This window comes from Leopardus geoffroyi, chromosome D2 (genome assembly GCF_018350155.1).
Source record: "Leopardus geoffroyi isolate Oge1 chromosome D2, O.geoffroyi_Oge1_pat1.0, whole genome shotgun sequence".
NCBI classification, from domain to species: Eukaryota; Metazoa; Chordata; class Mammalia; order Carnivora; family Felidae; genus Leopardus; species Leopardus geoffroyi.
Window position 1 is genome coordinate 33,027,982 of NC_059334.1, and position 24,538 is coordinate 33,052,519.

The 24,538-nt window shown below is 45.4% G+C and overlaps 1 protein-coding gene and 1 non-coding gene across 4 annotated transcripts in view; one reads left to right on the forward strand and one right to left on the reverse strand.

Annotated features, from left to right (window-relative positions):
• The window catches only part of LOC123577378 (prosaposin), a 33,652-nt gene extending 12,000 nt beyond the window's left edge, over positions 1 to 21,652 (reverse strand). For all 3 annotated transcript variants that reach the window (XM_045439543.1, XM_045439542.1, XM_045439541.1), the window contains exons 1-4: positions 21,521 to 21,652; positions 4,046 to 4,179; positions 1,154 to 1,228; positions 481 to 606 (exon numbers count right to left, since the gene is read on the reverse strand). In XM_045439543.1, coding sequence (XP_045295499.1) covers positions 481 to 606; positions 1,154 to 1,228; positions 4,046 to 4,179; positions 21,521 to 21,560 — 375 coding nt within the window. In that variant the 5' untranslated portion in view covers positions 21,561 to 21,652. The remainder of the gene's footprint in view (positions 1 to 480; positions 607 to 1,153; positions 1,229 to 4,045; positions 4,180 to 21,520) is intronic.
• LOC123577572 lies at positions 2,486 to 2,591 on the forward strand. The gene has a single exon (XR_006701931.1). It is a non-coding gene; the product is annotated as a U6 spliceosomal RNA (small nuclear RNA).
• Positions 21,653 to 24,538: the final 2,886 nt, after the last annotated feature.

The following is a 24,538-nucleotide window of genomic DNA, read 5'->3' on the forward strand; positions in this document are numbered from 1 at the left end:
CTAAAAATCCAACAAGTAGCACACGGTTTACGCACAGCAGACACTTATTTGAATGAAAGCAGAACACCCTGGTAGCTGAACCCACGAGTATATTCCCCGAATTATTCTTTGGGATAAAAATCACAGAAATGAAATGAATTGCATGCTGAAAGGGAGAGCTAAAGATCTGACAGGAGTTATCAAATGGGCACATGTAAATGTGACACCATATTTACGATTTTACACCACATTTACAATTGAATCAGTTTACAATTCCTTCAGTATTCTGCAAGGTCCCATTTCCTGCACCCTTCCCAACCCTTGAAAGTTACAAGCCAGAGTGTTCCACTGGGCCCAAGCCCTCTTGGAAGTCAGAACGGTAGGAACAAGCTATGGAGAAAATCCAAATCCAGGAAAAGACTTTCCACTCTAACCACTCCATTCTGGTCTGGCACCTCCCCAGGCCCCGAAGTGCCCTCGAGTCTACTCTCCACCACGTACCATCTGTCCTTTAATCATGTCCAGGATGACTGGGAGGTAGGTGTCGACCATCTCCTTGCATGAGGCAGACAGGTTCTGATTAGGTAGCCAGTCACAGGTCCTCTCCAAGTACACGAGGATCTCTTGCTAAAGGGATACAGACAAGGGCCAGATCAGGATGTGCATCTGCTCTGCCGACGACTGAGAGCACAGGCCCTCCACGGCTCCCAGCAAACAGCAGCCTCGGGGAAGAGCCCAGGAAGGGGGCCAGCGGGCAGCCCTGGCTCCATCAGACAAACGGGCAAAAAGCAGACATTCCTCAAAATACAGCCACTCTGACTTGCAGTCTCCTGGGCATGGGGAATTTTGAGCAGAGATGCCCCAAACGGACGTACAGGTAGCGACCAACAATACAAAAGCCCCCATCAAGCCTGGGCATTGAACACCCAGGCCAGGGTGAGCAAGCTAGAGCCCACAGTCTGTTTGTGTATAGCCTGTGGCTAAGGATGGTTTTCACATTTTTAAGGGATGGCGGGGCGGGGCGGGGCAGAAGTATGTGGCTCACAAGATCTGAACTACTTCCTACCCGGGCCTTGACCACTCCTCATTAGACCCCCAGAACCACAGCTCTTTTAAGGAATGGGTGCACACAGCCACTGCCCGCACGCGGTCACACACACTCATAGCAGCTCACCTCAGTGGCATTGTCTTTCAGCATGTCCCCAGCTGCAGTGATGACATCTTTGCATATATCACAGGGAAGGGATTTCTAAGAGGAAAGAACATGAGGGAGAGAGATCTGTGTTTGTAGGATGTAACCCATGCCGTACACAGCTAAAAAGGCCTCTGGGCCTCTGTCCTGTTATATCTAACCGGGGTGTCTCACACACCAGCACATCCCGGTTCCCCAACCTAGACGAGAAGCACAGGGACACCTCGGGGAAGGATCAGGCAGGACTGCCCAGAGCACTCTGTGCTTCTACAAGACAAATACCCTTTTCTTGTGCCCTCCGCCCCTCAGCACCTTACTCGGCACACACGGCACAGGCCAAATTTCACATTATTGCTCACAATAGCTCTGGGAAGAAACTGAGGCTCAGGAAGGTAAAAACGCAAGCAGCAGAAATCAGACAAAACCTGTCACCTGGGAGCAACATCATTAGCACAGAGTGAAAGGGGCGGGGGGTGTGCAAAGAAGCAAGCCCAGCTGACACCAGCACGGATCCCTGCACTCTATCTACCTTCCACCTCCCAGGCGCTATGCTCAAGTAGAAGCCACAGTGCCACCCCAGACCTTTGAAACATCCCACCGGCCTTCTGATAAGCCTGGGCACCTAGGGCCTCACGTGGCCCAGGACATGGAAATTCTATTTGGTTCTCAAAGGCTGTAAGGAGCTCCCTTCTTGAAGTCAACTGATTTTCAACCCACGAAGAGGGAAGGAACTAACATGTCTGGGTGAGAAACACCTGGGATTGACTCAGCTGCACTGAAAGAAATCGGTTTGAACCTTTGGACCGAAGGCTAATACTGTGCATGGGGTCATCCAAGAGAGACTCCGGCCCCCAGGAGACTGTCCTAGCAAAAGAGAAAGAGTTAAAGTCCTCCCTTGACACACTGGATTTGAAAAGAGGAAGCCATTTGAAAAACAAGATGAGAAGCAAATTAGAAACCAAATCAGAAAGTAATTTTGGCCACAGAGGATAGTGTTCCAGTGAATTCAGAAACGATTTCTACAAGGACAGTGTTTTAATTGCTCTTCTCTTAATGAAGCAGCACTAGTGGCCGCTCATGACAGGTTTTAGACGTGGAACTCCACGCAGTCAAACGTGGCCCGCACCACAGGAGGTGGCACGTCCTGGAGCCAGCCACAAGCATGTTGTGCAGCAACGGGTACACAGCCAGCAAAGCTCAGGCGTCTCCTGAGAGGGCTTAGGTCCCACACAGAATGCACCTGAGCACGCCCCGTGAGAACCCTACATTAATATGCTCTGTTTAACACCGTTTAGATGAAAACCCCATAGCATCGTGCTCACTTCAGCAGCACATATGCTGAAATTGGAACAATGCAGAAAAGATTAGCATGGCCCCTGCACAAGAGGACACATAAATTCATGGGAGTCTTCCATTTAAAAACAACAACAAAAAAAACATCAAGGGGACAAAAAAATCTATAGCAGTTGAAGAAATTTCTGTGATAATGGAAATAATCTAAAATTTTCAGTATCCAATAGAGAAACTAGCCCCATGTGGCTACTGAGCACCAGAAAAGAGGCTAGTACAAATGAAAAACAACTTCTAATTAATTATTTACTTTTAAGTGTTTTATTTTTGAGAGAGAGAGAGTTCACACATGAGCAGGGGAGGAGCAGAGAACAAGAGGAACAGAGGATCTAAAACAGGCTCCACGGGACAGCTGACAGCAGTGAGCCCGATGTGGGACTCGAACTCACAAACCGCGAGATCATGACCTGAGCTGAAGTCAGACCCTCAACCAACAGAGCCACCCAGGCACCCCTGAAATTTTAACTTAAACTCAAATAGTCACACATGGCTAATGTCTACCTTACTGAACAGCACAAGTGAAATGCGACACTTTTGTTTTAAGTATAAAGAAATGCAGAGATAACTTATCCACATGTACAGCAAAGCTAGCAACAGCAGCAGACACCCATCTTATTTAGGAGCCTGATGTCCACTCTTCCTTTAAACACAATTACTTACTTGAGCTTTCTTAAGGATAACAGTACACTGCAGGATATAAACAACATATGCAAAATGGATTTTTAAAATGACCCACTGACTCACAGATAAGCACGTTAGGCAATCATGTTGCAATATAAACCTATCTAATCAGTATATGTTGCCCCTTAATTTTACCATGTTATAGGTCAATTATCTCAAAAAGCTGGGGAAAAAAAATTTTTTAAGCTGGATAAAAATAAATTGTTTCTCTTTCTCTCTCTCTCTCTCTCTCTCTCACACACACACACATACACACACACACACACACACACACACACACACACACACACACACACACACACCAGCAGATTCTTTTCCAGTGTGGCTATAGCTGAAAATAAAATTTTAAATCACTACTAAGCTTGAGGGTCTGAATCTATGATCTGCCTGTCTGAGAGAGACAGAGAGAAAACACCAAAAAGTGGGGAAGGATTTGAAAAGCTTAGCATTTACTTATTTGGATGACCAAGGATGGAGCTGTGTCCGTGGCACCCCGCCTGGGGAATGGAGGCTGTGACCGGCCGGCCCCTCGTTGGGAGCGGACGCGTGGGGCGCACACAGAGGCCCGGAAAGCGGCACGGCGCGCACACAGAGCTGGCCACGGGCAGACCTCATCCTCTCACTGCCACCGGCAGATTGAGTGACCCTGGGGGAGCGGAACTAAACCTAAGTCCGCTGTGCGGAAAATGGGTCCACCTGCAACGGGTCCCGCCTCCTTCGCAGGGTCCCCGAGAGGAACAAACCAAACGAGCGGGGGCGGGGCGGGGGGGGGGGGGTAGCCTTGAAAATGGCAGCAGCTACAGCTGATACGAAAAGACCCAGCACAGTAGCAACGGCACTCACCACCGTCGGCTTGTTCCAGACGGTCTGCAGGCAGTGCTTCACGGCCCCGCACTCAGCCGCCGTCTTCACGTTCTGGCACCACACTGCCGAGCCTCTGGTGCATTCTTTCAGTCCTAGGACAGGGCTGGCTAGAGCTGAAAGACAAACGACCATGAGAAGGTGGCCCCCCTCTCTCACCCACCCAGGGTGAAGGATTAGCCTGGGCACAGAGCTGGAGAGCAGGGCATGCAAACCACACGGCACCACTGGGTCCAGGCGAGACGCTGTGTGACCATCTAGGTCAGTCTAAGTCAAGGGCTGGGAGGGACTAATTTATCTGGCTTGCTTTTCTCCTCTCAAACTATTGTATTTTTAGTTTATTTATTCTGAGAGAAAGAGAGGGAGGGAGGAAGGAAGGGAGAACACGCACAGGGGAGCGGCATTGAGAGGGAGACACAGAATCCGAAGCAAGCTCCAGGCTGTCAACACGGAGCCTGACATGGGGCTCGAACTCACGAACCATGAAATCATGACCTGAGCCGAGGTCAGATGCTCAATCGACTAAGCCACCTTGGCACCTCTCCCCTCAAACTATTTATAAACAGTATCAGGCCTTTTAATCTTTATAACCTTAATTTTTTTCCATGCAGTAATAAAAGGAATCACAGGATTTAATTATAGAAAGAAATATAGAATGAAAAAGTTTTTTTTTTAATCTGTGGGGGAAATAAGATTCATATCCTTATTACAAAAAACAATGATTCTTAATGTTCTAGAAGAAGAGCCCTTTTATAAATCTAACTTTGTGCATATTTGCACATAAACAAGTTTACTAACAAAGAAAACTACATAATCCGCTTTGGTATCAGTGAACACATGTGCACTCAACACCAGGTGCATAAAACGACATTACTTCTGTTGTGGTAATGAAAAAAACGCTCAGGCAGAAGTCACATGCACAGAAATGAAATTAGGGGAAAATTCAAGAAAGGTACAACATCACCCAGGACCAAAGAAACCCACGCTACAGCAGGAAGGTGCCATATTTTAAAAGTTAAATCAGCCAATGGAGGGAAAAAGTGACAAGTTTATAGTAAAAGATGCATTTGTAAGGCTGGTAAGTGTGACCGCTAAGGACTTAATATATGAACGTATTTCAAAAACTGGAAAAATAAAATCCCTCTTCAAAAAGTAATCCACTTCTAGGAATACATACAGCAATCCAGGAGGCAAAATGTGATAGGCATAAATATATTTATTAAGTGTAATTCACAATACTAAAAAACTAGATGTAACCTGAAAAAACTGTGTAGCTGTTAAATAGAAAAATGGTATAATATATCAAAAAGGAAAAATTCAAGAATACCTATATTTCTTAATACAGGTCTACAGCAGCCTTCACTTTGGAACAACCTCACCTCTACCAAACAATTCAGCTAGAAAAGAATAGAATCTATGAGGCTACACAAAGATGGATGATGGTGCAGGAGGCCGACCCCAGCAAATACCCACCTCCCCCTGTACACAGGAAACACATGGCCCAAGACTGAGAAGGAAATCCCAGAGCCACCTACAAAGTACCTCGAGAACCTCGGGAGTCATGCAGCACTTTGCTTCAATTTGTGAGCCCAATGAGAAGGCACAGTAATTCTACAGACATGTAACACACAGTACACAAAGAATGCCTGTCGGTGGTAGGTACTCTCCCTCCAGGGGAGGGAAGACAATGAAATGCTGTCATTACGAGATTTTCAACCAAAGCTATATTCCACAAACGATTCACACAAAGACTGAGTCACAGGTGTCCAAAAAGCTCAAGCCAGATTATCTGCACCCTTTCAGACACCAGCAAGTGAATGATTCATCTCCTGCCCAGGTGATAGCTTTCAATGCCCCTTGGCGGCAAAAATCACATCCATAACCAGTCGACGAACTCAACAGAACTAGCCGCATTCCAAGTCCAAGTTGGCTTGGACTCTGGTTTCCAGAGGAAAACATGCACCGGATTCAAAACAGTACACACGAATCCCCAGATGGTTCACAAATGTTTAGTACCTATAAAGTAGCCAAGCTAGGCTGGGGCCAGTCCTCAGCTGTAGGTCTGGGCAAAGGGGAGGGGGCGTTAACTGTGTCACAAGGGTCAAGGCTCTGAGACGTGTGGCAGTCAGAGACAGCACACGGAGCCAGCAGGTCCCAGCAGAACCTCCCACGCTCCTTCCAGGCACTGGGCCCTGGGGAATCCTGAAAACGCCCAAGACAGACAAACTGGTTCTACCTCTAACTGGGAGAAAAAAGCCGGAAAAATAACAGGAAACTACAAAATGAGTCTCTAGGCAAAGGAATGCACAGTGATACACAGGGAAGCCAGAAAGAGGTTGGACATCAGCACACCAGAGCCAGACAAGATTAAGAAAGGCAAGGCCAGTGAGCAGTCCTCCCCACAGAAGCCCTGACCACCATCCTCTATTCTCACAGACGCAGTCACAGAGAACTCTGATCCAGGGGAGTTTCTCCAACCATCCCGACCAGGAATTGGCTTCAAGGGCCAAAATCTATCAGGCTTCAAGAACCGGATGCACTATCACAGGCCCAAGAGGCAAGAATATGTTGTAGCTTATTTATTCCTCCTAGGAACTGGAAACAGTAACCATTTGCAATAATGACTTTGTTACCAGTTTGGGCCAAACTATTCTGGACTAAAAAGAGCCTCGGGCAGCTGGTTATCTGAGATTGGTCCAGCTAACAAAACACAAGTCATTCCCCAATCTCCACAGTTACTCTTACCTAATAGCCCACCTCAGGACTTTCAGAAGTATAAGGTATGCGTGCGTATGCTACCGAATCTGGGAGGCCTATCAAGTCATCAAAATCAAGCCTAAAAAAAAGATTTCATGGACACTGAGAAATGAAACTGAACTCCCAGCTGGGAATTAAATTCTCAGTAGGACGTTCCATGTACCTCCCAACAGAAAGCCCAAGTTTTTAAAAGTGCGTATTTTTATAAAAACAGTCTGTGGTATACAACAAATGTGATGTCCTAAAATGACCCAAGCTACGTTTACAACCGTGCGTCCTCAGGACGGCTACCGTGAGGCTAAGACACAAGCGTGGGTGATGCCGATGCCAGTGAGCTACCTGCTGAGGTTCGGGCGCTTATTTCAGGAGCTGATCCCCTGTGAGGGAACCAAAGAGTGGGTCAGAACACTCGTGAGACACGAATCCTTTTCCCGGAAAATACATTTGTATACGAAAGCCTCACACCATTTCAGGGAGCTCTCAGGCATCTCTCAGGGAGATCCCAGCTACGGACCGAAGGGCTGTAAAGACAAGCCTGGTTTTTCGCTACCCAAGCGGGAAGACGACGGAGATGAAGGCAGGACTACCAGACTCCCCTGACTGGGAAGACAGTGGCACTCCGGCAGAACAAAGTGGGGAGACAGGCTCTGTGACCCCACGTGAGAGGCACGGACACCCAAAGGGAGAAACAAAAAACAGAAACACAAGGAACGAGATCCCTGGGACAGCAAAATTACTGGGGAGCTGGAGGAGGCTTCTTCACAATGACATTTTTGAAGGGACCCCGGACAAAAGAGAGACAAAAGACCGGCTGAGAGGGGATTGCTGAAGAGGGGATTCCCGAACGTACCAAGGGAGAGAAACCTCCTCTGTCTTTTCAGAAGCCAGCCTGCAAAGACAGATCTCAGGCCCGGTAAGAGGGCCTCTGCCGGCAGGCTCGCACCCATGTGAAAGAAAGCTCACCCTGTGGGCCGCAGCTCCTGCCAGGGTCTTAACCCAGGGGCGATGTGGCAGAACTGAAAAAGAGGTGGGAGATTCAGACGAGGGGGCACCTAACTGGAATGGAAAGCGATTACCAATGTTCCAAGTAAGAAGTGGTAGCAGCGGGGCGGAGAGAGAAGCCAACAGAGAGATCCCTACAGAACAGACAGCCAGGAAGATGACACTCCGTGTAAAACTTAAACATGGAGAGCAAGGGCCAACAGCACAAGGATGGAGGTGGCGGTCAGAAGCTGCAGCTGCGGGCCCACTGACAGGCGGCGGGGCTCAGGCCTGTGTGCTCCGCTTCCCAGGAGACAGGGACAAGCTCGGCGGGTCAGGAAGGCGGGGGCACGTGACACCACTCCCGAATCCCCTAGAAGACTGCAGGTGCTTGGCTGGGAGAACGTTTCCAAGAAACAGTCACCTTCATAGGGAAAGGGCACCTTCCAGCGATCACACGAGAGCGGATCTGCTCTGTGCGGTTTTGGACCCAGACCTCAGAGCAATAAAGAGGTTAAGAGAAGCAGACCACAGCTCGAGATAGGGGACACCCACAGGGTTACAAAATGGGCATGGGATGCCTCGTTAGGTGATGACCTGTCTAAAAGCAGAAGCAACCAAGCAGAAAGCAAATACCCAACCTACAAGGAATTCTGTGTAAGAGAAATTCTGAGTGGAGAGCAGGGCTAAGTCCTTTAGGGGCTACACGTCTTCACTCTTGTAAAATGAGGCAAATGACCTTTTCAGTGTTTACACATAAGCAATACATAAAAATCACCGTAAACCACTTTCTTATCAGTTATTTCTCAAAATGTGTTCCCAGCAAAGCTTTCATCTCTATTCTGTCCCCCACACTCTGCCCCCAAATACCAACTTTCTTCTCTACACCTGGTTTTTTTGTTGTTGTTTTCAATGTTTATTGTTGAGTGAGAGACAGAGTGCAAGCAGGGGAGGGGCAGAGACAGAGGGAGACAGAGTCCGAAGCAGGCTCCAGGCTCTGAGCCGTCAGCACAGAGCCCTACGTGGGGCTCGAACTCACAGACCATGAGATCATGCCTGAGCTGAAGTTGGCACTTAACCCACTGAGCCACCCAGGCGCTCCCCAACTTTCTTCTCTTGAGGCAATATGCTGGACTCTAAGAAAGTTCTTAGAATGTGTGCCTGGCCCACTGGAGAGTTCTGATTAAATGTGTCCTATTAAGACACAAACACTCCTGAGGACAAACAAGCACTACCTCTCTCAGCTCCAAGGCCTGCCATTTGAGCCCTCAAAGACAAAAGGCTAGTACACTGAAATTAGAGAAATTATCACTTCAGAGACACTAAAACCCTATAGGCAAGTTCCATTTCATTAAGGAAAGACAGGCTTTGTTTTAAGACACAAGACTTCCATTGTATTTTCTCAGCAAAGGGATGGGTGCACTCTGTTCCCTTTTTACTCCCCAGGCCTAGAAGAAAATAGACATATTCTAAACAATTCCACATGTAGGTCATTTATAAAAAATAGGCTACAATGGAATTTTACTGTATTGAGAATGGCTGCCATGAGCTACACTAGAAATGGGCTCTGCGGCAGCTCTGGAGTCTAGATCTAGACAAAAAAACCTTAGTGGGCCTGGAAGGCAGAGAGAACTCACTAGAGCCACATGTGTTTTAGGTGTGATGGCTTCTTGCAAAAAGAAAAGTAAATTTTGAGCTTAGAAAGTGAGACATCTAAGGTAACTGACATCACCATCTAAATTAAATGTTTCTCAAATGTGGGATACTAAAATCAAGATCTTCCTCAAGTCCCTCCCAAATGACCTTCAGCAAATCACTCTCCTGAGCTTGTTCATCTATAAAATGAAGACGCAACTACTGGAGTCACTGAACTGCTGCTGAGAATCAAGAGGACATGGCTGTTATGCGTTTTCAACTACCAGAATACATCTCTCAGCCATCACGCCTTCACCATCATCTCTCTGGCATTTTAATTTATCCGCATAACTGAACTCCCCTACCACACTGGCTCTGAAATCAGTCAAGGGTTCAGATCATGGCTCCACCAATTCTAGTCAGGCGACCTTAAGACTTCAGTCTTCCAATCTGCAAAACGGGCCTATTGCTAGTACTCCCAGGAGTTTGTAAAAATTAACCAGTAACTGTAAAACACAGAGCTAGCATGCTACAGAAGTGCAGTAAGTGCTATCAGCATCATCAACATCACCTATAGTAGCGACAGTAGGATCTCTGGTCCACTACCTCACCCCAAATGGTTGCTCCCACAAATAGCAGAATCCAGGCTGGTCTGTTTACTCTGCCACTCATCAAGTAAGTAACTGGCGGCTCGAAGACCTAAAGAGTTGTATCCCCAAACCTCAGAAGCTGTTGGTTAGTCACAAAGAGTAAAACAGGCTCCACTATAAGCAGCCCAGGACTTGATACTACCTACGTATGTGCTAAAAAAGAAGTTTTGCATGAGCAAGAATGACAGGTGCCCAGTGTCAGGTTGAGCGTCCGATTTCGGCTCAGGTCATGAACTCACGTTTCATGAGTCCAAGCCCTGCGTCGGGCTCTGTGCTGACAGCTCGGAGCCTGGAGCCTGCTCCAGATTCTGTGTCTCCCCCTCTCTCTGCCCCTCCCCTGCTCGCACTCTTTCTCAAAAATAAAGATTAAAAAAAATAAAAAAATGTAAAAAAAAATAAAAAAAGCACCCTTAAAGCCTGTACTTTTCTGGAAGGGTGAGGAGGCAATAAGACAACATAATCACTGCCCTCAGCGGTGGTGTCTACTAAAAGCCAAGACCTGGACAAGTACTTTCACCACAATCTCCAAAATATGAGGGAAAAAAGAGCACCCTTTTCTCAGGAATTCTGTGAAAATCAATGAGAAAGTAGAGGAAGGACCCAGAGTGCCTGGTTCCTACGAAGCTCAGTTAATTGTACCTAACTGTTAATGATAGTGGACTTGAGGGAAAGAGCTACCAACAGAAGGCATTCACGTTCTAATTGTTATATTGTGGTATAATTTTCTCCCAGGTTACCTTCAAAGGCAGAAAAAAAGCTAAACCACCAGTTTCAGGGAACAATTACTGCCCAATGTGGCAGAAACTGAAACTATATTCCACAGGGTTAATGAGACTCAAACTATCAGGAAGTTTAAAGCTGGTTTTTCAAAGCCCTGTTGCTCCCAAATCAGCTGTTGTTTCTTTTTCAAACCCCACTAACAAATCCACTAGCTATCCCTGCAGAGGCCTGAGCTGAAGGTCACTGGTAAGGTTCCAGCCAATGAACAAGCAAGCCCTGCATTCCCTACCAGTGATAAGGAGCCCAAGACCTCATCCAGTTTATCCGGGCTCTTGGAGCATGCACATAGCCCCTCTCCTTGTCCTAAAAGGACCTCCTGATGTCAGGACTCCAACTTTGCCCTATTTTATGTCTCCACCCTAAAATGAACATGAACAATAGTAAGTTTCATGTGTGTTTGCTCAATGCACATGCTCCATCTTTCCTCATCAATAGTCATGAGTTCCCCCCCCCCACTTTTCATCAATATATATGTAATCTCAACCCCTATAATTATAAAAAAAAAAAAAACTTGTTCTCTGCCCCTTCAGAGAGGCGGATTTGAGGCCTGCACTCCCATCTCCTTGGCTGGCTGGCTCTCAAATAAACCCTTCCCTTGCTGCACACCTGAGGTCTCGGTGACTGGCTCTGTTGCATATGCAATAGATGAACTTGGGTTTGGTTACAAGACCACAAATTACTCCTTATGTCCATTCCCCACTCCTTCCAGAGAACCAGCTAACCATGTTAGCTATAGACATGCCTGCCAAGATTTAAAAACTACATTTCCCAGTCTCCCTGGCAGCAGGGTCTGGACATGAAACCACATTCCGGCTAATGAGATGTTAGTAGAGGTATCACATCTTTAAAGGCAAGTGTGATGGCTGGATCTTTAGCACTCATGATGGACATTTAGAAAGGGACTAAGTCTGAGTTCTTCTGGAAGTAGAACCACAACATTGCCTGGCTCCTGGCTCCTGAACTTCCTGTGGAAGGACAGGGACAGTTCTATCATATTTAAGCCACTATTATTCTAGCTCTCTGTGGTCTGCAGTCAAACCTAAGCCTAACTAAATACCAGCTTAATCTATTTCATTCACCAGAATAGTCCCCAAATAACAAGTCTTTTATAAGGCTTACCTCCACTGAGGATATTTAAAAAGCCCACATACACAATGTAATTACCAAAGATTTTCAAAAACATTCTCAGAAAGAACGGGACGACCTTTCCTAGAAGGTGTATTTTATGAGCTCTATGTGTTAAAACAATCAGCCTTATTATTTTAGCCATCGTTTTTCCTTGTAAATATCTTAAGTAGCATATGCTAAATACTGTTTGGAGTCTAGTTGCCCAAAAAAAGGATAACAGAAAATACAAGCAGCTTCCCAGCACCAACAATCAGTGCAAACATTCCACAGGGCAATGGATCTGCTGCCTGGCTAATTTAACACCATGGCAACAGGCAGGCTGCTAGGAAACCAAGAAAGGCTAACCCCGGGAGGGCCAGCATCTACCGCAGGTTCCCTCCATTCAAACATTTCCCAGAAGAATTCATGCACTTAGATCCCCTAAGAGCAGGACATAAAGCAACGCACTCAACACTGACTACTCCAGCAAAAGGCTGGTGTCACAAATACCTTCTATGGCAAAGAGCACTTGTCTCTTCTTTGCAGGATCCTGCTCTTGGAAACATTCTGACGAGAAGAATAAAAAGCACTGCCCATTTAATCATTCAGAAGAGCATATGCTCAGAGGCAGCCTGCCTTGATCTGAAGAAGGTCCAAATATTCCTCTTATCACAAAAGAAATCCGTGGCAATAAAGGTCTCAAGGTCGCCTCGCTGACATCCCATCACCTCTGGCCCCAATAAGCTATTATTCCTGTTATGTAAGACAAAGGTTCTTTCTTCCCTGCTTCTCCTCACCCTCCTTAGTTTTTCCCTCTTCTTGTCCCTTCACTCTTCTCATAAGTGAGATCATTCCAGGGCAAAAAAACTGATCTCCATGGAGAAGGCAATAGAGTCCTTGGGTAAATTAGCTTGTGCGGTGATAACTGAGACACCGAGGGACAAGAACGCAATCCTCTTAGATTACACAAGAGTGATACAAGTGGCATAATTAATTTTGGGAAGGGAAATTCCTATCTAGTTCATTCAAGAGCACTCCAATCCAACAAACTGCTAGCAAAGCTCTTCTTCCAAAGCATCGATCTATCAGCTGATGATCAGAGATGAAAGTAAACCACCTTAGATAAGATGCTGACACAAGTGGACCGTGAAGAAATGAGCCCCTGGCAGGACTGCCTAGGGTCCGGTCAGGTGAACGGGTACAGGCGGAGGTCAGCGGCACATCTACATGGCTCTAGACCCGGCCCAGGTGTGCAGAGGAGTCGATTCAGTCAGCCAGAAGCCGGCATGGGCTCTACCTCAGCCCTGCTGACAGGCTGGGTGGTCTCTCCACACCCGTAGAAGACAGTAATATGCTAAGAAAGATTTCATGCGAGCCCCACTAATAAGGAAACTCAGTGTTCCGGGCTTGTCCCACACGATCAACTAAAAAATCGCAGATACGTGCGTGTCAGCTATAAATGTAACTTGGACTTACCTTAGTTAACGCTTTATAGGAATACCACCCTTCAGCCTTTCATCTGAAGGGCCGAAACCTAAACTTCAGTCCATGGCACAGGTAAGAACAGAATGGTAGAATGCCCTAGCACTCTGATTTCGTTGCCCTTACCTCACAGGTCTGTTGTGAGGATTAAATCAGTGTTAGGCAAAAAGCACTTTAAAAAGTACTGGGTACACAATAAACCCTCCATGTTAGCTATGATGCCTGTAGTTCCTGCAAATCAACTATTACCAGTAGTTCTCAAAGTATGGTCCAGAGAACCCTGAGGGTCCCAGAGATTTCCTCAGGGGGTCTGTGACGTCAAAATTCTCCTAACAGTAATAATACCAAGGTGTTAGTTGCCTTTTTTACTCATTCGTTCCCAAATGCGCAGTGGAGTCTTTCCAGAGGCGTAGAGCATGTGACACGGCGGCAGACTGAATGCAGAGGCAGCACAGAATCCTGTCAGGTGTTTGAAAAAAACACTGCAAAAATGTAGAACAAGCCATTCTCTCACTAAATATATTTGTGTTTAAGAAAAGTTATTTTTCATGAAAATTATATTAACACGGGTTAATGGGTTTATCACTTCTAAAGGATTATTTTTTTAAATTGCCAGCTTAATTTGTAAGACGGTAATATTGAAAGCTGCAGCCCACGTCAACAAAAGCTTGAGAGCCACCACTTACAACAACCCATATCTGGAACCCAGAGCAGGGGAAAGAACTTCTCAAATTATGGCTGGTTCCCTTTTCAGATTTACCTCAAATCACAGCCACCACAGGATTATCTAAGTTCTGTTAACCACAGGGTATGTAAGTTGTTAGGTTCCTATGTCCCTACCCGCCACGTAATATCCTAACAGGTTTGAGGGTCCCCCTAATCTGGACATAAACTATTATAATGGTCAACATTTCACTTGAGCTCAAAGTCACTGATCTGTCAAACCCTAGACACCAATTCTAAAACTACTTTCAGTAAATAAAAGACTTTTTTTAATCGTGATGAAGACTTGACACCATTAACCTACCAGCGCCTCCTGAGCTGAAGTCTACTTGGCCGCACCCCACACTGCCACTTAGCAACGCTAAGCACCTACTATGGGCTGAGCACACTCGAACATGCTGCAGACACGGCAAGTGATCAAGACGACAGATATACATACCATAGAATGCCCGGTGCTGGGGAATGCTATGAAGAAAAATGAAGCCAAGTCAAAAGAAGAACAAGACTAGAGCAGGACAGCATGGCCATGCAGACAGCGCAGTGAGGAATTCTGACGAGCCAACAGATGAGCAGACAACTAAGTGGAGGGAGGAATCCACATGGATTGTCTCGGGAGGAAAATGTTCCAGACAGGTGGAACCCAAAATGCAAAGGTTCTAAGCAACGGTAAGGCACCAGAGGCTGGAGAGCGGCCTTGACCTGACAGAAGAGGGAGAAGAGCCCTGAAAGGTGGCCAAAGACAGGGTGACGTGCAAGCATGCAAGACAAATTAAGTTTTAACCCATGAGAGACAGGAAGCCCCAGGACCCTCTGGTACCAATGCCTACACTTGCAGGAGAGCACCCCATTACCACTGCTGAAGAATTTTTTTTTTTTTTACCATAAGTGACATCACAAAGACTAGCCAGAAGAATTTTCTAGAGTATCTCCTTCAATCTTATTTATGAGATTTCCATTAATGCAAATTTCTTTTCAAAAGCAGCATCTGCCCAAATATGGCCGAGATTCAATTTTAAAATTTGGAAGTGTTATTAGGATTCATCTCACTTTTTCAGAAACAAAGATGTTCTGAACAAAGAGGTTAACTAAATTGACTCATACAGGGGCGCCTAAGTGGCTCAGTCAGTTGAGCATCCACCTCCCGATTTCCGCTCTAGGTCATGATCCCAACCGCATTGGGCACCCTGCTGTGTGTGAAGCCTGCTTGGGATTCTCCCTCTTTCTGCCCCTCTGCCCCACTCCCATGCTCTCTCTCGCTCTCTAAAACAAAAATAAAAAAATAAATTGGCACATACATACAATGAAACCTTCTGTAACTATTTTTTAAACAGCTGGGAGGAAGGAAGAGATTAAGACATGACAACTAACTGCAGTGTGGTACCCTGGATTTGATTCTGAGATTAGTGGGAACATTGCTAACGGCTACATGAAGTTTGCAGTGTAGTTAATGACACTGTCCCAATGTTCACGCCTTACTTGTGACAAATGCATAGTGGATACGTAAGATGTTAACAATAGGGGAAGCTGGGTGAAGAGTAGATAGGAACTCATCACACTATCTTTTTAATTTTTCTATAAATCTCAAATTATTCTGAAATTTAAAAGACAGGTCTATCCATACTAGCATGAAAATGCAAACCTAATCACTCTTTTATAAAACTGGCAAAGTTTAAAGTCCGACAATATCAAATGTTATTGATGCAAGTAAAATTGCTTATACCATGGGAATATAAATTGCCAAAATATGTGAGAGGAATTTGGCAATTCCTAAAGTAAAATATGGACAGTCCACAACTCAGAAATTCTGTTCCTAGGTGTATCCTCTAGAAAAATGCCTGTTCATGTGCACAAGAACACTTACAGAAGCAGTTTAAGAGACAAAACTAGAAATAATCTAAATGTCTAGCAACAGAGCATGCATGACGTAAATGAAATACTATACTGTAGTGAAAATGAAAGAACCACACATTATCAACATGAATGAAGCTCACTAGCCAAAAAATAAATAACCCAAGAATATATGCAGTATTTGTACAATGTTTAAAATACCCAATACATACCAGTCATACTGACATGTATGAGAGGATAAAGACCTACAGGGGAACGATAAACACCAAGCCCAAGAAGGTGATTTACAAAGGGAGGAGGGATTTGTTAGGCCCTGTTTCTTAACCAAGTATTGCACACATGGGTGTTCATTCTAATTATTCTCCCACTTTTCTGGATGTCTACAATGTTCCACATGTGAAAAAGACCAAGCCAGTGTAATATGTTTATTACATACTTGTGTTATAAAAAAATAAAATAAAAACATTTTTTTTACATTTGTGTTAAAAAAAAGAGAGAGAAGGGGGAACCCCACACAATTATATGCTGCTCTGGAAGGCTCCTAAAGGAGCTAGTACCAAGCTGTCTGTGGGAAAGGTCCCACACTGGTGGGACGGAAACGGACTTTTTACCCTTCATTTTTTCACTGCTGGACTTATTCACTATGTGCAGCTATCATCTAAACTGTTCGCCCCCATGTATGGACAGGGAAACCAGAGGAGAGGACTTAAAACAGGTACGATGGTTAGTAACAACGGGCCTAGATTATGAATACTCGGATTACCAAAACCAGGCCCTGATCTGCTAGACTGCTGATAAAGGCTGATCTAGCTACACACCAAGTCTAGCTAACTAGCATATAGACTTCCACTCCTCTTAACTGCTGACTGCCTATACCCTCGTTTGTTTTCCTGACCCAGTAATTACATACAGCACACATATTTATAAGTCAATTTAATTGTTTTATTAAATTTAAAACATTCTTTGAAATGAAAGAAGCCAGGGGATATCACAAAATCAAGGGCAGAGGAGAGTCACCTGTGCAGGTACAAGAACACTGACAAACATGATATGGTTTTTATTCGTGGTATAGCAGCCAACCTTACAGTATGTACTACCTACATCCTTCCAGAGTGAAGTCCTAAAGCGTCACGGCAACCTTATTAGATCAGAATGACCAGTAACCCTATCTTGCAGGTGAGGAAGCACCACTGTGTAAGAAACTTAACCAAGGTCGTACAGCTGTCAGTGATGTGATAAAATTATTTTCCATGGTATCATCTCAGTCCCATTATAATTACAAATTCCAAAAGAAAACATGGAATTTAAAGATTATTTATCAGTACACAAACTATTACCCAAAGACATAATTCTGGTTATTTTCTGGAATTTCATGGAACAAAACAAAAAGCAAAGCAAACTAGTACTTCTGCAACAGCCAAATTCTTCATCCCAATCACTGTCTTTTTCACCATTATTTTAAAATTATTTAGGGGCGCCTGGGTGGCTCAGTCGGTTGAGCGTCCAACTTCGGCTCAGGTCATGATCTCATGGTCTGTGAGTTCGAGCCCCGCGTCGGGCTCTGTGCTGACAGCTCGGAGCCTGGAGCCTGCTTCAGATTCTGTGTCTCCCTCTCTCTCTGACCCTCCCCCATTCATGCTCTGTCTCTCTCTGTCTCCAAAATAAATAATAAAACATTAAAAAATTTAAAAAAATAAATAAATAAATAAAATAAAATTATTTAGAAAAAAAAAAAGGCAGGGTAACATAATTAGTATTTTCTGTTGATTTAAAGAGAATCTAGACCTTCCTTTCTCATGGCAGAACCAAATAAGAGCCAGAGAGCAAGGAAGGCTTCCAGCTATCTGGAATGCCCATGCTAGAAAACCGTTTCCAAAAGCTTGGCACACACTTGCCCAAGTGACACGGTCTTGGCTTAGAGAGCTTCCCACGCCTCTATCAGGTGCTTTCCCCAGGCAGCAGCACCCTGTCCGCCCTCCCTCCTCCCCGTCTAGTCAAGCCCCAGTCTGGCCATTCCAGTTTCACAAACCAAGAAAATGGAGGAACAAGTTCCCCTCCCCTGATCTAGAAAAATCTAGACCACCCAATCCAACTTGTAGAATATATTGGATGTGGCTTGTCAAATGCAATCACTCAATCCAACTTGTAGAATATACTGGATGTGGCTTGCCAAATGCAAGTAAAGCAGTTAACAAATCCTTGACTGGTTAATACAAATAAACCTTTCATGAATAACATTAGTATTTTCAGAATAAAACTGATTATTGGTTGAAAATTGAGAAATCAGATTTATCCAAAATTCCTGTCAGGTGAGAACAGAAGTTGTGTTGATATTCAGCAGGCTACACCACAAACTCATGTCTTGAATCATCATAAATATGAGCTTCCAAATGGATTTATAAATAAATATACATATATATATAAAATACATATATATACGTATATATAATTCATGTATACATATATATGCATTTTGTATACATATATACATATATAATACATATATACATATATGTATATATATACATATACATACATAAATATGTATATATATGCATTTTATATATATACATAAACATATATACATATACATGTGTGTGTGTGTGTGTGTGTGTATATATATATATATATATATATATATATATATATATATATATATATATATAAATACCTTCCAACATCCCCCGAGAGCCTACCTTCCTCAGTGTTGGTCAAACACCATTTACATGGTTAGCCACCACACAAGTGACAGTAACAGGGCACCTAGGTTTCACTGAGCACATACCACACCCCAGGCACCATGCCACGTGCTTTACACACATCACCTCATTAACACTGGCCCTGTCTTTGTCCACCACAGGAGTCACCCAACAGTATGCCTTACCATGGCTCCATTTGCAAAAAGTTCAAAAACAGTTATTTTTTACATCTATGGTGCTGGAAGCTAACAGAGTGGTTTCCTTTGGAGCAAGTGAGACAAGGCAGTGAATGGGTGAGGTACAGGGGATCTGATGCTCTCTATCCCTTGACCTTGAGGGCTGCTTAAGGTGGTTATGTTCGCTCTGTGGTAACCAATCAAGTTCTACACCTCACAATGTGCATGTTTCTGGTATGCAAATTACAACCCAGTAAGTTTGTAAAAGGTAAGTATTGATGAGAGGCTACAGAAAGAGCAAGCACTGTCAGGAGTCCTGGGTTCTGATCCTGACCTCCCCAGTACACGGCCTATGATTTGGGAGAGTCAGCTCTGGGGGCGCATCAGTGTCCTCATTCCTTACCAAGAGGTTAGATTAGATGCTCTCCAATTCTCTCGGTACACCATTACTTTACTTTCTTTATCAGGTGGGGGAAAAGGAAGGACCACTGGATGAGTCCGAAAATCTCAAAAGCAAGGGTCTCCATCACCAGGTCATCATTAGAAGTACAGGATGCCACGGGCGCCTGGGTGGCGCAGTCGGTTAAGCATCCGACTTCAGCCAGGTCACGATCTCGCGGTCCCTGAGTTCGAGCCCAGCGTCAGGCTCTGGGCTGATGGCTCAGAGCCTGGAGCCTGCTTCCGATTCTGTGTCTCCCTCTCTCTCTGCCCCTCCCCCGTTCATGCTCTGTCTCTCTCTGTCCCAAAAATAAATAAACGTTGAAAAAAAAAAAAAAAAAAAAAGAAGTACAGGATGCCACTGCACTACGTAGTGCCATGTTGGAATGGCAAGTTCGAAGCACCTCTCAGCAGAGGATGGCTGTAGTCACCACACACCTTCATTAACAAACTCAGTATCATTAGAAACTCATAACCTTGGGATAATCCTAAAGGCCGGGCAGCAAGGTTAGAATAAGGCCTAGAATTGTAACATGGTCCCATTTACTCAAGTGTTCAGGGAAGAGGGTCTCTTGGTTAACTAAATATTCTGGTTAACCACACTCCCAAGTATACCAAAGGAGGATTTTACACTTCAAAAGAAACAAGTCCCTTTCTAGTGATTTGAATGATTCAGAACTCACAAAGGTCTTGTGAAGAGTGACTCACTGCCAATAGGAAGTGTGATACTGAACAAAAAATTGTTCTCAATCAGTGCAGAAAATTTAGACACTAGTATTAGTTTATTACACAGATGATGGAATAGCAAATAGGATCAACCCCAGAGAGAAATACATTTCCTTCAGTGACTATAAAATCAAGTATCTTTCTTTATAAGCAGATCACCTTTCACAACCTACAAGTAAAACAAGTTTAAGAGCGTGGTTTAAGGTTAAGACACATTCCTGGGAGGTGCTGAAAGCTACCAGAAGAAAAACATCTTCAATTTATTTCATCTGTAAGTATCTTATTTCTTCGGTTTTCCATCAACTCTGTCATCCATTTTATTAGTTTATCGAAATCTTAACAGTTGCATGATAGAATGGAAGAAAGCTCCTGATTACAGTTAACTAGAAACAGAAACTGAGGTTGGCCCTAAAGGTCGGGTTTATTACCTTTCAGTGTATTTCCTTTCCTTTCAGCTGTATTACCTGAAAAACCCAGACTTGGGATCCTCTCCGTATATAAACTAAAATCTGGCTCCACAACTATCAAACTATAAAAGTCTAGTAAGTACTCAACCTCACTCATTTCCCTTTACTAGGATTTAAATGAGCACGAGTTTGGAGGAATAAAGGTCACAGTAACATGGGGAGGGCGGAAGGGCTCCTTCTAATTCCAGAAGGCCATGCGGCTGGTCCCCAAGCATTGCCTTAATAGCCTGCAATGATTTTAATAACCATCAGTACTATTTAAGGGCAACAAACAAGTGTAAGAATATTCCTGTGCACAGCTTCTCACGTACTTCTATTTTCCCCCAAAATAAAGGCCACTGCGAAAACGGGCCAGCGGCTGTGCCAGACATTTTAAAGGAGGTGAAATGTGAATTTCATTGCAAAATCATCCGCACAAAACCCCTTATCATCTGATTCAAGACGTAGCATCAAGAATAAAATATCTATGTAAAGATAAACATCTACATAGATGACATACTTATGTGCTTCCTGCAACTTCAACATTCTTTAAAACTGGGGCAGCTTGAGGCCAAGGACCTAAGTGTGTCCCAATGGATGAGGCTCCAGGCCATCTCGATCACGTGCACCCAGCCCAAGCATAGCACAGGTGCAAGAGGAGTCACTCTCCAGGCCCACTCCCAGAGCTGGGGGGAGGCCGCGGCGACACCAACTCGAACCCCGAGGGAGATACTACTTCTCCCGTCCTGCCCGCCTAGCCCACTCGCCCCGGCCCTTAGTGGCGGGCCCGGGGGCTTCTAGGAGACCGGTCTGCCAGCCGCCTCCCAAAGCCCCTCCGCCGCCCCGCAGCTATCTGCGCTGCGCAAGCGCCTGCGCAGTGAGCGCCCCTCGTCAACCCCACTAGAGGAGGGCCGAGGCCCGAGAAGGTCCGCTCCAGAACGGGTGGACAGCGTTCTGCGGGGAACCCCTTCCCCAGACTGGCGGGGTTGGGGGTGGTCTCAGGGCTTACCCGCGCCCAGGCAGCTGGCCAGGAGGAAGAGAGAGTACATGACGACGCCCGACTCCGCAGTCTGCAATGCGGAGCGTCAGCTGATCCTCAGCGGCTATAAACCTGCCCCGCCCCAAAGCTGCGCACTGCGCAGGCGCAAGCTCCGCCCCGGCCAGGCCTGTCTGAGCTCTCCCCGCAGCCTGACTCAGCGACGCGCAGGGCGCCTGCGCGACTGGAGGGGGTCAGGTGGAAGGAGGACGAGAGGGGGGATGGGACGAGAGGGGGGATGGGACGGGAGGGGGAAAAACATGTGGTGGAAGGGAAAGGAGAGGTCGTTCGAGAAGAAAACTAGTACTTGAATAAGTCAATATTAGAGACTTTATGTGTATATTTTAAGCCTCACATTTTTTCAGTGAGGTACCGCTTTCCATTATTATAGAAATTACGTAGAAATAAATTTATATTCAATTTTTCTGGTGAGAATCCAAACTCAAAAAGGTTAATGACTTTATCTAAGCTTTCAAGGTCATTATGCAAACTCGGCACCCCACCACATTGTCTCTTAAATGATGTTTATATATAATTTACCTGGCTGGGGCCGGTGTACGGCTTCATTCTGCACCTGGATTTTCCCTCTTAACATGTCATATCCACAATCTCTTCTCTTCATGACCCACAGACTGGTTTTCAGTATTAAATACAGTCCCTCCTGAGGTCCTACCATTGTTTGTCCTGGAGTTGGCCAGGGTGGAGGGGAAGATGGGGGAGAAGTGCCTCAGCCATTGAAGAAGGGAACAAGAAGCGAAGCCTGAATTTGAGAGCCTGGCTGTACATCAGCCAGAGCCCCACGCTGTGCAACCCTCCATATTCATCTTATTCTTGAAAATAAGAAAGGCCCAGGTGGCCCGCACAAAACCACTTGCCCTCTACCTGTGGCTACCAGTCTAATTCTGAGCAGGGAGATGATCCAGCCCCACCCTCTCCCAAAGGAGTGCCTACTAGCCCAAGGGAAGGAAAGGAGGGAAATCTCAGCCTATGAGGACAGATGCTGAAAGGTCATTTAGTCCCATTCCCTCATTGTAGTAAAGGGGAAATTGAGACCAGGCGAGGGAAAGACATTTATCCAAGGTCACACCTGACCACAGGGGAGCAAACCCAAGGTTCCATCTGCCTCTGACAATCTGTACTCTCTTAGGAACAGGCCACAGACAAGTCTCAGAGCTTTTGGTTCGCCCCCACCCCCACCCCCACCCCCACACTGCAGTTCTTACTTCCCACTGGGGAGCTAACTGGGAAGTGTGCACCACAGAAGGTGACATAAGAGGGCTGAGTAAAGTTGGGACAAGATTTGATCTAAATCGGGTGCCTCACTGGTTGGCCTCAGTGGTCAAATGGCTGCATGGTTACCTCATCTGCTGCCTTCTTAGGTCCGGGCACAAGCACAAGGCCGATCACCCCAGTCGCCAGATAAATGCAATGGAGGTAGGGCTCTAGGACACAGCCCTGTCCCCCAGCTCCAGCCAAGCAACCCTGTGTGCCATGCAGAGATTACAAGACTCTATGCCAAAAGGAAGCTTAGAGACCTTCTGATCATGTGCTCTCACTTTGGTGGAGTTACTGAGCTCTCAAAGCCGCTTAATGACAGAGTGAACCAACCACGACTCCTTTTTAATACCCCCCCTTTCTCGTAACTGGAGGGATATATCAATGTTTTTAAGATGCACTTTTGCTGCCTTCATTTGCATACCTGGAACACAATAATATGATCCTGTGTCCACCTCCCTGCCTGTAAGGACAGAATTTTAATGAAGAATATAAAAACAGTAAGCAGATTATTATAATTTTTCACCAAGTCAATAAATGCTTAAATCTCTTAAAACACTTTCTTAGGCATCTGTGCATAGATGATGAAGAGCCATGAAATTATTTGGACCTTTGACCCTATAATATCATTCCTAGCAATATACCCCCCAGGGAAATAGTCTAGAACTAGGAAATACTTTATCCAAAGTGGTCATAGAAGGACCCTTTATGACAGTGGATACTGGAAAGATCTCAAATGCTGAACAATCATGACTAACTAAGGAAAGTGGCCTGGACAAAACACTGATACTCAAATTGCCTTTGAAGCATGAGGTAGCGGGGCACCTGCATGGCTCAGTCGGTTAAGCGTCCGACTTCGGCTCAGGTCATGATCTCGCAGTTTGTGAGTTCAAGTCCTGCATTGGGCTTGCTGCTGTTAGCACAGAGCCCATTTCAGATCCTCTGTCTCCCTCTCTCTCTCTGCCCCTCCCCTGCTCGCTCTCTCTCTCTCTCTCTCTCAAAAATAAACACTAAAAAAAAGAAAAGAAAAGAAAAGAAAAGAAAAGAAAAGAAAAGAAAAGAAAAAAGAAAAGAAACGAGGTAGAAGTAGCAAGCACTGCTACACAACAGGCCCAGGAGGAATGTAGTTTCCAGAAAATTCCAGAGCAAGGCCCAAGCCCCATTGTCCACTTCAAGGCCTGCCATGACTTCCCAGAGGGGAACTCAGAGCTGGCAAGGGAGGTTCAAGGATCCCCCGCTCCAGGCATGCACTGACCGGGAAAGTGAAGCCCTCTTGCCCTGTCCCCCTTAGAAGTGGGGGGATTTTGGGTGAGGAGAGGAACAGAGAATCGGAGGTGGGGAGAGAGCCTGCTGACTTGGATTAGCTCATCTTTGCACTCTTTCACTCGTTACAATGTCCGTGTGTTACTTCACACTTTTTAAAGAAAAAATTATGGGAAAACTTTAAAAAGAAAAGAAAACTCCCTTCATTTCCTCCCTCCTGGGAGCTCAAGTTCTCAGGACACTGAAGAGATGTCTTTCCTTAGAAATGTGAGCCATGCTGGAAATCCCAGCAGCGATTCTGATGGTTTTCCAGTTCCAGGGCCCAGATTGTCATGAGGCCCCACGCCTAGTGTCTGAGATCTCTTGACCTGCCTGTCAGATCCACTTGGATTCCACTTTTGGCCGCAGAGGGCTGCCGTCTGTTACTCTTTCTACCCCTGGAAGGGTCCTTGG